The sequence below is a fragment of the Numida meleagris genome, chromosome 1, assembly GCF_002078875.1.
Source record: "Numida meleagris isolate 19003 breed g44 Domestic line chromosome 1, NumMel1.0, whole genome shotgun sequence".
Taxonomy (NCBI): Eukaryota; Metazoa; Chordata; class Aves; order Galliformes; family Numididae; genus Numida; species Numida meleagris.
Genome location: NC_034409.1, coordinates 49,582,629 through 49,597,050, shown reverse-complemented (window position 1 = coordinate 49,597,050; position 14,422 = coordinate 49,582,629). Strand labels below are relative to the sequence as shown.

General features: G+C 45.7%; 2 protein-coding genes across 2 annotated transcripts in view; one reads left to right on the top strand and one right to left on the bottom strand.

Annotated features, from left to right (window-relative positions):
- The window catches only part of PLBD1 (phospholipase B domain containing 1), a 36,174-nt gene extending 34,727 nt beyond the window's left edge, over positions 1 to 1,447 (top strand). Inside the window, exon 11 of the mRNA XM_021378972.1 lies at positions 775 to 1,447. Within this exon, the coding sequence (XP_021234647.1) occupies positions 775 to 942 (168 nt within the window). The 3' untranslated portion in view covers positions 943 to 1,447. The remainder of the gene's footprint in view (positions 1 to 774) is intronic.
- ATF7IP (activating transcription factor 7 interacting protein) overlaps positions 3,473 to 14,422 on the bottom strand; it is a 109,060-nt gene continuing 98,110 nt past the window's right edge. Inside the window, exons 14-15 of the mRNA XM_021378343.1 lie at positions 11,459 to 11,571; positions 3,473 to 8,910 (exon numbers count right to left, since the gene is read on the bottom strand). Of these exons, the coding sequence (XP_021234018.1) occupies positions 8,494 to 8,910; positions 11,459 to 11,571 (530 nt within the window). The 3' untranslated portion in view covers positions 3,473 to 8,493. The remainder of the gene's footprint in view (positions 8,911 to 11,458; positions 11,572 to 14,422) is intronic.

Genomic DNA, 14,422 nt, shown 5'->3' with positions numbered 1-14,422 from the left:
GCAGTTCTTCTGGGCAGCCTGTGTGGTGTTTTCACTGTGAGGGGCAACACCTGTGTGCGCAGCTGTCCAGCCCCAGCATGCTGGCAGATCCTGTGGCGACCAGCTGCCTCCTCTGGGTTGACTCTGAATACTGGGATGAGTCCTTTGGAGCCTCTTTGAGCATTGCCAGTGCTGAGCATCTCTCAGCTTGCTCAAGCTCAGGCCAGCCTGCCTGCCTGCTGTGGTGGCCAGCAAGAGCTCCCAGAGCTGGTTGTTATGGAGTGAAACCAGAGATCTGCTGTACAGAAGTGTCCGTCAAGGGAGCAGGTGCCTTTTACAGCAGTTAGGCAAGGGGAATGGGCTGGGCTTTTCTGAGAGGTAGTGAAACAACAGGGCAGGGGGCTCCAGGCAGTTGCAGTAACTGTGCTGCCCTTGTGTGACAGTTTACAAGGGATGGACCAAGTGCTTAACACAGAGCAGAGCTTATGCTAGATTGTCTTAGGCTGCCCTTGTGGCCTTTTGGAGACACCCAGGAATGGGGAGGACTGCCATGAAGGTGGATATGCTGCTCTCACCCTGGATAGTGCAAGGGCTGTGTGTGCTTTGCTGCTGCCCCTTCAGCACTGCCTTTGTGGCTGGAGATACCTCAGTGCAGGGGAGGATTTCTGCCTGACAAGCACGCATTTCCCCTTGCTCCATTTCTTTGCCTTAGCGTTGTCAAATCTCTCTGAGCTGTTTCTGCTATGGGGTGGGTTCACGTCAAACACCAGGCAACCATTTTGTCTTTTATTGCAGGTGTCAGACTTCCGCCTGGCCTCGGCATTCACAGCCACCGCCATCAATGGTCCCCCAGTGCAGGGCGGTCTCCCGGTCTTCACCTGGAGGCGGTTCAACCACACACGACACCAGGGCCTGCCCGAATCATACAACTTTAAATTTGTCACCATGAGGCCAATCCTGTAAAATCAGCATCGATATTCCAAAATGGGATTTTACTTTTTTTCATGGAAACTTTCATTCCTGTGTGTAATAAATCCAGCTGGACGTACACATCCCTGTGCCTTGCCTGCCCCTCTCCTGCTCTGCGCAGCACAGCATGTGCTCTGCTCCTCTGTGCTGTCTGGGTGGCCCTTTGGCTGGGATGGATGGGAAGCAGCAGGCACTGTGCTGCCCTTTGTCAATCTGAGCATCATCTCAGCTGCTCCCAGAGTGCGAACGAACTGTGGTGCAATCACAGAAGTGATCTGTCTCTAGACATAGGAGCTACCTCCAGGACTGGGCTGAGCCATGTGGCTTCACCTCTGTGCTGGCTTCATGGCTGCCTTTAGTCTGAGCAGTGCTGGCAACGTGCTGAAAGTTGCTTATCCACAGGGAGTGTTACTGACAAGAGTCGCAGCCATGTTCTCCATAGCAGGTAACTGAGCCTTCTTCATTACATGTACAACAAATAAACAACTCTCTCCTCTTGGCCTTGACAGTCCAGTCTAAAGAGGGCACGGTACCACCCTGCATCATGTAGGCAGAAGAATATGAGGTTTTGGCAAGGGCTGGGGAAGGAAGTAGGTTACTGCAGCTCAGCTGACACTCTGCCCTAAATATCTGGCTGTCACATTTTGGTTGATTTCTGCCAAAGGGCAGGAGAGACCAGAAGTTACAGCAGATATAGATGAGGCTTAAAATCAGTGCAGGGAATGAAATAGTTTGTTTTCTGGAGCAGGAAGAGGTATGTCCGAGAGGCCACAGAGAGCATCTGCACTGCATCAGGACTAGGTGGCTGCAGGGGCACACATGTTGCTGCACGTTCTGCTGTTGGAGGGAGAATAAACGTGATGTTCCCTTGATGCCATGTATTAGCCAAGAGATGGTGCTGCACAAGTGCCTTTCCCCAGAGGTGGGGGGGAGGAGATGACCCTACTGACAGCTTTGAGATAATGCTGTGCCCACCATGTGCTACTCGTCTTTGCTTGGAATGTGTGGCTGTAGTTCCTGCTGGCCCTTGATCAGGGCCAACCAGCCTCTGCCTGGTTGGTCAGGGCCATGAGCCCTTGCTGTGACTCATGGCAGGCTCCAGCCTTACAGGGCAGCAGGCTTGGTGCTTTCAGAATAAACACCAACTATGAACAAAACACTGTGCAGCCTTCAGGTGTTTGCTCCTGATTTCTGCCTTGAGATGCGTTTCTAACTCCTGTAAGTGGGCACAGGCCACTGCCAAGCAGCTGGCACAGCTGGAACCGGACACGCTCTGAACAGCATTGGGGACCCCACCTGCAGGAGGGGAGGGAGCCGGGTCCTGGAGGGAGCTGCTGGGAAGCAGCAACTTGCCAATATGGGAGCACAGAGCAGCCGGAGGAATTCTGTTACTCCCAAGCAACATGATAGGTTGTATTTACTGCCAACTGTTCCTGTTTTTATATTTAAAAACAAAAATAGTTTCAATGTCAGTCCCTAGAGACCAGTGAACTGCGTGTAGCTTCCTGCGTCAGACTGTTCTTCACCAGGGCACACGTGGATGCTTCCCTGTGCTGAGAGTGGATGCAGTCAGCAGCTGTGAGATGCCCCTTTGTAAGTGCCCAAGGAAGGGGAGACGTGCCCTTCTCACACCATGAGCCTCCTTCCCTGTGGCAGGAACAGCTTTGTGCTTCAACTCAACTGTGGGGAAAACAGAGTTCTACTTTGAAGAGCCCTCTTCTCTGAGTAAATATTTACATAACCGGGACCTTGTGAGCTGTATGACTAACCCATGTGACTGTGACTCTTATCCTTTGCTGCTGATGGCTGTGCTGGGTTCATGATCACCACATTCTTGCTGTACTGCACCGTGCCCTTCCTCCATGAGCAGCCCAGCTTGGGCCGAATGTGGCCGCAGCGACTGTGACACAGCTGCTGTCCCCAGCACAGCACCTCCACAAGCTGTAATTATAAAAGTGCTTGAGCAAAGTGCTTATGCTAACATTTCTTAATGAAAGCAATGGTCTAAACTACAGGCACAAAGTAGACTAGTATTCTAAACAGTTTGAAGGAGCTCTCTGCATTTTCAAGTATGATTGTATTCAGCCGTCACTTAAAGTGAGTCCATACACAATCTTTTGGTCAGTGACTTGAAGCAAGTTTTACTAAGTGCCAGGGAACTATTACCATCACAAATTAACGATACTGCCCTTGAAGCGTGAGCACAGCACTCATTCAGGGTAGGTACATCCAACTCTCAGGCCCCTCTTCGCTTTGCAACTTTCTAGAACTCAGCACATTGCTTTAATTTCTGCTCCCGTGAGAAGCCTGGAGGAGCAGCACCACGCAGCTGGCTTTCTAGGAATGACCTGGAGCCAAACCACTGCTGCTTGGCATTACTTGACCAAGGTGGCACCATGACTGCAGAACTGAAAAGCTGGCACTGCCCCATCCTCCATGAGACAGCATGGCGGGAGAGGATGAGCACACACACAGAGTGCTTTGTCACCTGAGATGTCTGGAACTAAGCACAGATGACTCAAAATGTTAAAAACCCAGTAGTTTATTTCAAAGTATAAATTTCAGGCTCGTCAGACAAAACCCCACTACAGTTAACACATACACACACACTAATCTACAGTACATAGAAAAATGGGGAGAACTTGCAACTGTCCAGTTTAAATAGGACATAAAAGCAGTCCTTTTGTATTTACAAGTCCAGCTGCAAAGCAAAACAAGAAGTCGGATGGAGCTGCTTGCAAAGGATTTTGCATGTTTGACTCAATAGCCAAGAACTTACTACAGCTGAACAGGACTCCCCAAACAGTTACTACCCAGTTGTCTTATTTACAGATATACCCCATTAAATTAAGACAGCACGTCAAATATATATAAATATATGTGTGTGTGTGTGTGTGCATATAATGTATATTAAAAACAAAAAACAAAAAACAAAAAGGAATGCTCAGCCTGCACGATGACAAGAAATAAAGATGCATTCTAACAGGTGGGCAGAAGGGAAGAAAAGAAGAAATCAGTTCACTTGGTTTTTCTTAGCAATTTTTTTTGTACTGCCCCTCAGAAGGTATTCAGAAGGAAACACAGAGCTGGTGGCAGGGCTGGCTCAGTCACTGTCATTTGAACTCCCCTCTCCAGTGTTTTCATACAATGCCCACCCCTACCCCAACCAACAAATTAAAAAAATATATATTTAATATATCAAGCTTCTATTTTAAAAAATCTGGATAGATATTTTTGACCGAATGAAAATACTGAAGTTTATAAGAAGGCAGAATCACAGCTTGATTTTGTACAGTGTATACAATAGTCTAGACCTGGGGAATGGCTGTTTGGGGAGCAAGAACAGATTTGACCTGGTCCCTACGTATAATACAGATTCTGATTTAGTGGACACTTAAGACAAATAGCATTAAGGAAGAAGTGTATGGATATTTTGTTATAGTACAAAACAGTGCTCAGAACCTACTGTTGGGCCCAATCGAGCTCCCACTGAAGGCACGAGGGGGTTTTGCCATTATTTTCAAAGGAAGCAGGATAAGACCCCTTATTTTTACAGGGAAGACACCATGGGCATTTCCAGCCTTGTGCTAAAAATGTTGGGGTGGGTGCGTGTGTCAATGCTTGTGCTCAGTGATCTAACGTGTTAATGGGCAGCAAGCACAACTGAAAGGAGCAGAGCCCGAGACCAACTGCCACTCCCAGGGAAGCTGGGTTGGAGCATGGAAGTGAACACAGACTGAGAGGAACCTGCCTCTGCACCCTCACATCTTCTTGAGTTGTTACTGCAGCTGCAGTACACATGCTATATATACATACAGTCTACACCCTTCCTAAGATTTAGTTATTTGAATCCAGTAAAGGTTTTTTAGACTTGCACTGAAATAAAGGAAGCCAGTGAAGCTGTAACTAGGAGGAACTCAGTGGAAAAGAATGGCATTTTGCCATCAGCACTCCACAGGAGGGCTTCCTTCCAACCAGAAACAGAACTAACTCAAGTTACTTCTTGCCTGTGGGCACAAACCAAACCTAAACCAAACCAGAAACAGGATGAAAATAAAAAGTGTACAATCAGTGCAGTGTTTGCCAAAACATGGAGAACTAGATCTGAGGTGGTGCAGCTAACGTGTCATGTACCCAGTGACAGCAGCACAACTCATTAGCCAGGAACAATTTATACTAAGGTACTGAAAATAAGATGGAAAAACTTGCATTAGGTATAGGGAGGCATTTGTATAATGTCCCTAATAACATGCTTTAGCTCTTAGTTGTGGACCTGGAGCGGTCAGCCATTTGGACTTCATTATCTCTGTAGATCCCTTCCAACTGAACTGTTCTAGCCTAGCCTACCACTTGAAAGCTGTGTAGAGACTTGTAGTATATTAAAAAATGAAATACTAGAAACGTCCAGTAACCAACATCTTTATGATGACTCCAGTCTACAGCACAGTATTAACAGATCCACACTGAATGTTCCCAGATATTTTAGTAATACTTTCAAATAAATTCTATTAAATGAAACCAATTATTTCTGAATGTGTTACTAGTGGAAATTCAGTTCCTCAATATTTTTATTGTTTCTGGGAGGATAAATGATAAATAAAAAACAGCCACTCCACAACATTGGGAAAAGTGCCATTTGAGTTGAGCAATGCTCCCGTTCATTAACATAAGGGGTAAGTACTTGCTGTAGATATCTGCTCCACTGTGAAAACAATTTTACAGAAATGGCATCGTTCTCTGCGCATCAGCGCTAAGAACCGCTACCTGCAATGTCTCCAAACTGAGTGAGGCATCTGAAAAATCAAGCTATGCTTTGTCATGTACTTAGCCACCTGCACTTGCTTAAGATCCTGAAATTGGATCTTAACGTCTCTGCTGTAATGAAAGAAATATCTGCTTTCACTCTACAACTGCGATGGCCTCGCTTAGCAAACAGTAGCTAACTTGCTTAATCTATTCACAAAAATGAGCTCCGCTCTGCCATACGTAGCAGAAACAGCTATTAAGCAAGAAACCAGTTTTAACTCTGTTGAGAACATCTTTCTTTAGTAAATAAAGATGAGTCTTCTCTGTGAAGATTCAGTCCACAAAACCTCCACGCAATACCAGGCCATCCCAACTATTACCTCCACCGGAGAAAGGAAAAAAATTCTGACACAAGACTCTCACCACCTGCCTATCCCAAGCAAGACAAATCTAGTAACAATTGTGATCTAAAAGCAAGCACAAACTATAGAAAAGCTCATGTATAGCTGAGGCTGGAATCAAAATTCAATAAGCAGCATAAATTCCAGGTTGTATTCTAATATTATTTAGTTTAACTTTCTAACTATAAAACCTCATTGTACTGATTTGGCCAACAGCCCTTTGGTACCACCTCAAAGACATTAAAGTAAATTGATGCTTTAACAGCCATCAACTGGAAGAAATTGCTCTGAACCTCTACTACAGAACTTCCTTTATAAGGACTCAACTTTTAATAAGTAGTGTAAATGCATTATTAATTATTCCTTGAAATAGGCAGACAAAACATTTAATTCCACATAGAAAAAAATCAAGGCATTATTGATCATTGGCACCAGTAATATGGAGACAACTGTTATTCAAAAGAAAAGTTAAACGTTTTTCATACGTGAGATTCAGTGCAAACCTTCTCTCGTGATACATGGATTTAGACAGAATTTTTGCTTACCCACATCAATAAAACTCCCATATTGGTAGTATTTGTTACTCACCTGACGGAAGCAACAATGCCAGCTGTATGAAGGAGTGCAGTAAAGTAGGATGGACAAAAGTTTACAACTGAGTTTTTTTCACATGATGTTCTTGAAGGGAACACAACTGAAGAACCCATTATCTCGCAGCTCATTTCACCAGCCATATTTTGTGATTTTTTCAACCCTGCTTATTATTTAAATTTTTCAAGACAGCCACTATTGGAACTAAGAAATCTGTAACTTCTACAGCTTTGTCAGATGACGAAGTAAATTTAAAAAAAAAAAACCCAAACATTTTCCCTTCTAAATCCAGTATTTGGTTCTGCTGGACAGAAACAAGACTGCTGTCCTTGTTCTTAAAAATGCCAAAATAAAAATCTTACAAATCCTTTCTCGTCCAGGTGTTACAATTTGGTTATGCATAAAAGAAGTTTAAGAACATGTTAACAGGACAGTGGGACAGATGCACTTTTTGTTTTCTCAGCTCAGAAGCATCACAAAAGCCTCTAGGAACATTTGCAGTTGCTGACAAATTTTGGGTCAGTGTCTAAACTACTCTGGGGGTGTTAGCTTTCTCCAGAGGCAGGAGGTGACTGGAATAGAGGACTAAGAAGCCAACTTTGTACGTTTTTCTACGAACTGAACATCTAAACTGAGTGCAAACAGGCAGAAGCTTTCATGGTGCCACACCACATAGGTTTCTTTGGCTGAAATGCAGCATACAGCTTTCCCAAAAGAACAGGGAAAGGCTCTGGTGGAAAATACTGTCTCTACACTCTAATATTCTTCACAGGACAAAAACGACAACTCATTAATTGCAGTGAGGGAAGGGTTGATTGAAACTACAGATAAAAATGAGTCCAGCATCAGTAGATGTTACATTTCCTGGTCTTTATAGAAAGAAACAATCACTATGGGCCAGGAAAACGAGAAGCAGTAATGAAAGGCTAGAGGGGTAAAAGGAGAAGCAACTCCAAGCAAATGAACACCACAAGGTATCTGGCTACATTTATTTCTGAAATTACTGTTTAAGGCACAAAATAAATCTAAAAAATAGGGCTGGATGTATAAGGGGAGAGGCAGAAAAATTATTTGAGCTAGAGAGGTGTGAATGTAATTTCTACAATCCAGTTTCAGATCTGTCCTAGGAATGCTCCAAGTGTGAATGGAGGTGGATGGTGACAGTAAAGGAGAGCTCTTATTTAGGAGAGGTAGGAAGTAGTGGAGTGATTTTTTTTTTCCCCACTACACCACCTCCAAATTCACAGACACTGGTTCCCTGGCCAGACTAAAGTTCCCTTCCCTCTCCTCAGACAGCTGATTACTGTTGGTAATTTAAGAACGGATCACTCCATCTTCCAGCACACAAGTGAGACCTTGAATCACCTTTTGTATCACAGCCTGCTCAGAGAGAGCTAGGTGCAAGAGGCAAATCTGTTCTTGCCTTGATAGACGCTACCGATGTAGTTCAGCTTCAGAAAAATGCAATTTATTTTTTTGCTCCCACTCTGAAGCAGAATACCAGGCACCCAATGTGCCCTTGAATAAAGAGTAGGGAGATGTCTAGGTGGAACAGCTGTCATGAGAAGGAAAATGAAATTTTTGAATGGCCCACGACTTGACCTATCCAGAAAAACAGGTTCTCTTGCTAGAAGTGAGACTTTATTTTTCTTTTAGTTCTGAATGCATGTAGTGTATCACACAGCCGTCTAAATAAATCCTGCAGAGAGTGGATTTAAAAGTGAATTTCATGCATGGGATCAACCCCCTCAAAACCAGGGTAACTCCTGGAAGTAGGATGAGTTTAAAGGCTCCAAAGAACTCTAGCTTAACTGCTCTGGGAGGAGATCACATCTGTGGACTGGGGGTCACAGAAGGGTCCAAAACGGCCGTAGATGTCCTTAGCTCGGACTGCGAAGTAGTATTTGCTGCCAGACACAAACTGAGTAAGAGTGCATGCCATAGGTAGTGGAAGGGCCTTCACCTCCCCTATCTTCTTCCACTGAGAAGGCATAGTAGCACTCGGGTCCTCGTGGTATGCGTAGAGATGGTAACTGTCCACACTGGCACAACTCCGGTCCACTTCTATGACACTCCACGACAGCACAATACCATTCTGGCTCTGTACCCGTGCCAGCTTCAGCTGTGGTTTTTGAGGCAGAGAAGTGTTGGCAGCTTCAGGGGGCAGGCGTGGTGGCTGTGGTGCCTCTGGGAGTGGAGCAGGATGTACAGGGCGTGGTGGCTCCTAAGCAATATAAGAGCAATCAGGGAAAGATAAGTCTACAGCAGTGGAAAGAGGTTTTAATTCATCATTCCCAAAGCAAATGGAAAGAAATCAGCCTGCAATCACTCAACCACCACAACTCAAAATCCTGTGTGCAGAAAGCACCAGGCATAAAAAGAAGCAAAGGGTGAGAAGGGGTGGAACCAACGACGTCAGAAGTTATTATTCACATATAAATCACTACCTGGACACAAGGTCGTCACCACAGTTACTTCGCTACATCCTGTTTGCTTCTCACCCATGAGATGATGGACTGTGAGCACTTGGCCAAGACTGAGCGGGCAGGTTCACAACGAGTTTGAGCTAATCTGTATCTGAGCTGCTGCTCCCACATTACCCAAACCATCCCAGACAGTGGTCTGAGCTGGCAACTCAACGTAGTTTTTGTTCTTTAAGTTTTGTGTGTGTGATACTGGCCTGCTTTCTTCTCGTTATTTATCAATGAGAGATAGGTGAGGCTGAATGATGTCTAGATTCAAAGAATAGTTAACCACTTTAGTAATATATTTACCAAATCAGGAGATTGGAAATGAGCTGACTATGTAACAACTGAGTAAGCAGGCAATGTACTTCAGTCTCAACAACAAAATTATATGAAATTAGTCAAAAGTAAATTTTGGCTTACTAAAAAGGGTTGGAGGTGAGGCAGAAAGAATCAACCGAAGCAGTGATTAAAACAAAAAAAAAAACAAAAAAACTCCAAACCTCAAAAATTCGGGACTTGGCAATTAAGAGTGTTGTCTGTACTGTGTTCTTCTACCTAAACTTTGCAAGCATCTGTACTGAAAAACTGATCACAGAATCACAGTATCCTTAGAGCTGGAAGGGACCTGTAAAGGTCATCTAGTCCAACTCCCCTGCAACGAACAGCGACATGCACAGCTAAATCAAGACGCTCAGGGCTTGATCCAGACTCGCCCTGAAAGCCTCCAGGGACAGGGCATCAACCACATCTCTAGGCAACCTCTTCCAGTGCCTCATCACTCTCACTGTAAGAAACTTTTTCCTTACGTCCAACCTAAATCTACCCTCTTTAAGCCTGAAGCCCTTTCCCCTTGTTCTATAACCACAGACCCTGCTAAAGGAGTCCGTCCCCTTCCTTCCTGTAGCTCCCCTTTAGATAGTGAAAGGCCACTATCAGGTCCCCTCAGTGCCTTCTCTTCTCCAGGCTGAAGAGCCCCGGCACTTTCAGCCTGTCCTCACAGGGGAGGTGTTCCATCCCTCGGATCATTTCTGTGTCTCTTCTCTGGACGTGCTCCAACAGGTCCATGTCTCTCCTGTACTGAGGACTCCACATCTGGATACAGTACTCCAAGTAAGGCCTCACCAGCGCTGAGCAGAGGGGCAGGATCGTCTCCCTTGACCTGCTGGCCACGCTTCTTTTGATGCAGCCCAGGATACAGTTGGCCTTCTGGGCTGCAAGGGCACACTGCTGGCTCATCATATCCAGCTTCCCATCTACCAGTACCCCCAGGTCTTTTTCAGCAGGGCAGTTCTCAATCCTTTCTCTCCTCAGCTTGTATTGGTAGTGAGGGTTGCCTTGACCCAGGTACAAGATATTGCATTTGGATTTGTTGAAACTCATGAGGTTCACCTGGGCCCACTGCTCAAGCCTGTCCAGGTCCCTCTGGATGGCATCCCGTCCCTCTGGTGTGTCGACCACACCCCACTGCTTGGTGCCATCAGCATATTTGATAAGGGTGCACTCAACCCCACTGTCAATGTTATTGATTAAGATATTAAAGATTATCGGTCCCAGCACCAACCCCTGTGGGACACCACTCGTCACTGATCTCCATCCAGACATCGAGCCACTGACCACCACTCTCTGGACTCAATCCTGCAGCCAGTTCATCATCCACTGATCAGTCTACCCACCAAGTCCATATATTTCCAATTTGGAGAAAAGGATGTTGTGGGGTACCATGTCAAACGCCTTAGGCCTCATCACAAAATGAGCAAATGGCTGAGGTTGGAAGGGACCTCTAAGGCCATCTGGTCCAAGCCCTGCTGAAGCAAAGGCCACCTAGAGGAAGGTTGCTCAGGACCATATAAAGGCAGCTTCTGAAGATCTCCAAAAAGGAGAATCCACAACCCGACCAGGCAACCTGCGCCGGTGCTCCCTAACGTGCACAACAAAGAAGTGTTATCATCCAATTCATAGCCAATCCCATGAATTATAGTTTCAAACTATGATAAAGCTTCTTGTGGCAGTTCTTTTGTACCCTTGACTCCACAAGTCACCAACAGATAATTCACACCATTTTTCAATATGCACTACTGTTGATTTGAAGAACTCTTGTATAAGCTAACAAGATAGCAAGCTTTCACTGTTCCTGGCAGATCTTTCTGAAGGAGATATGGTGGTGTTATACATGTGAACTGTCTGGAAAGTGTCTACAAGATATTTCACTATTCTTCAGTTCGCACTAAGAAGCAATCTGAGACATACTAGTGCAGAGACAAGTCTGTAAATTGCCTTAAGTAATATCAAAATGACAGTACTCACTGCATGCACTTGTGGTGGTCGATGATGCACTGTAAGCTGAGGTGCTCCAGATCCAAGAGTTAGTCCATTGTTCACAACATATGCAGCTGTTTGAGGCATTCGTACTGTCATGCCTGTAAGAAGCACAATGAATATTTCTGAGTACTGAATATTTAAAATCAGCCAAACGGAACACTGGAAGCCAAACTCCTTCATTCAGCTGGATGACACCAAATTTCAAACTGACAAATCCTTCTCGATCTGCCATCAGACTAATTATTGTACTAAACCAAAATCACTTTCCATTCCTCTAAGCTGTAAAAAGAAACACATGCTAATGTCTGCAGAAGGGAGAGAATGATGTATATTTTTGTCATTTGTAGAATCAAAGAATTGGGTGAGCAGAAGTGGGGGAGATTCAGGCAGCTTGAGCTTTACAAAAATAAATAAATCTCATCGCTTTGGGGTTCAAGGAGGAAAAGATAAATGCTGCAGCAGCAGAATGACACCCACTCAGTATTCAAATGCTAGGAGGCTGTGGATGGCATGAAAACCAGAAAAGATTATGTCACTGTCCAAGAAGGTTGTCTTCCATCCCAGACTGGACTCCACTATGAATATGTACTCACAGGAATTGCCATTTCATTGCATCCCATAGCAAACTGACCGGACTGGCAGGACTAAACTAGGTAATTTTATAGCTTCATACATAATATCCAGAACTCTTGCAAAATACCAAGTAGTTACTGTTTATACTACATTTCTCTCTCTTACGTAACATTTTGCCCATTTACTGGTGGGACACACAGTTTTTATGATCTCAATGCTTTTCTGCTCATTGTAACTGGTTGCCTAGTGTGTTTTTGCAATGGAGGGGAACGCAGACAACACCTCTGTCAGATATGAACAGGTGAATGATCTGTTCAGCCTGCTCAGTGGCTGAGCTGAAGGGTGAAGTGGAGAGGATGGCGAGTATCAGAGAGTGTGAGAGAGAGACTGACTGGTGGACCCACTCCCTGAGAGAGAGAAAACAGGTGAAGACCCCAGGTAAATTGGAGGATCTCCTCCCCTCTTGTCACCAGGCAGTAAGGGGGGGATCTCAGAGACTGGGGGGGAATGGAGACAGGTCCCTGCTCGAGGAAGCAGGTGAATCCACTCCCAACCTCTCCCACCTTCCCAGTTACCATTTCAGAACAGGTATGGGGTCCTGCAGGAGGAACTGGCTGTCGAAGAGGGGGATAGGCAACCTGCTCCAGAGGTCTGACCTCAATCGGATAGGCCTGGTGACTTGCTCCTGAAGGGAACAGAGGGCCCAGTATGCAGTTGACCCTCATCATAGGGAATTCTGCAGTCTACCTGGAGCCCGAGCTAGGAATATCACCAGGACACTCCCCAGCCTGGTGCACCCCACAGACAACTACCCACTGCTGATCTTCCAGACAGGTGGGGAGGAAGCTGCATCCTGCAGTCTGAGGGGAAGGAACAAAGACTTCAAGGCTTTGGGACGGCTGGTGAAAAAGTCTGGGGCGCAAATTATTTTCTCTTCCCTCCCTCCATTTTCAGGTAATGACGTGGGATGGAATAGAAGGATCCAGTCCATAAATGCCTGGCTACAAGACTGGTGCTATAGGCAGGGCTTTGGGTTCTTTGATAGTGGTTGCTTTTAGAAGACACCAGACCTGACAGTAATATATGAGAAAGGTTTATCTCACAGAGGCAAAAGGATTCTGGGACAGGAATTAGCAGGGCTCATTCGGAGAGCTTTAAACTAGATTTGAAGGGGGATGGGGTTGTAGCTGGACTTGCACTAGTGGGGCAGTGTTGATGGAGACCAGGAGGCCTCCCACCCCCCCAGGGTGAAATCGGTGTGCTCAGCTTGCTCCCTCAAATGCCTGTACACCAATGCACGCAGCATGGGGAATAAGCAGGAGGAGTCAGAAATCTGTGTTCAGGCAGGAAATTACGATCTGGTGGCAATTACAGAGATATGGTGGGACAGATCACATGACTGGAATGCGGTCATGGATGGCTATGTCCTTCTCAGGAAAGACAGGCCAGCAAGGTGAGGTGGTGGAGTTGCTCTTTATGTGAGAGAGGCTTTGGCCTTTTCAAACAATTACTAGGGAAAATCCCATGGGACAGGGTACTTGAGAGTAAAGGGGCCCAAGATAGTTGGTTAGCACTGAAGAACTGCTTCTCCCAAGCTCAAGATCAGAGTATCCCAACAGGTAGGAAGTCAAGAAAGGGAGCCAGGAGACGTGCATGGTTAAACAGGGAACTGCTGGGCAAACTCAAGTGGAAGAGGAGAGTCTACAGATCATGGAAGGAGAGGCTGGCCACTTGGGAAGAATATAAGACTGTTGTCAGAGGATGTATGGAGGCAACTGGGAAAGCTAAGGCCTCCTTAAAATTAAACCTTGCAAGAGGGGTCAAGGACAACAGAAAGCGTTCCTTCAAAAACACTGCAGATAAAACTAACACTAGAGGTAATGTAGGTCCATTGATGAATGAGGTGGGTTCCCTGGTGACAGAAGACACAGAGAAAGCGGAGTTACTAAATGCCTTCTTTGTCTCTGTCTATACTGCTGGAGGCTGTCCTGAGGAGCCCTATACCCCTGAGGCCCCAGAGGAAGCCAGAATAAACGAGGAGTTTGCCTCAGTTGATGAGGACTGGGTTAAGGACCAATTAAGCAATCTCGATATCCACAAAGCCATGCATCCTGATGGGATGTGGGTGCTGAGGGAGCTGGTGGAAGTCATTGCTAGGCCACTCTCTGTTATCTTTGGTAAGTCACGGGGAACGGGAGAGGTGCCTGTGGACAGGAAGAAAGCAAATGTCACTCCAGTCTTCAAAAAGGTCAAGAAGGAGGACCCAGGTAACTACAGACCGGTCAGCCTCACCTCCATGTGAGGTGACGGAACGACTTATCCTTGGCGCTGTCTCTAGGGATACCAAGGATAAGAGGGTCATTAAGGGCAGTCAGC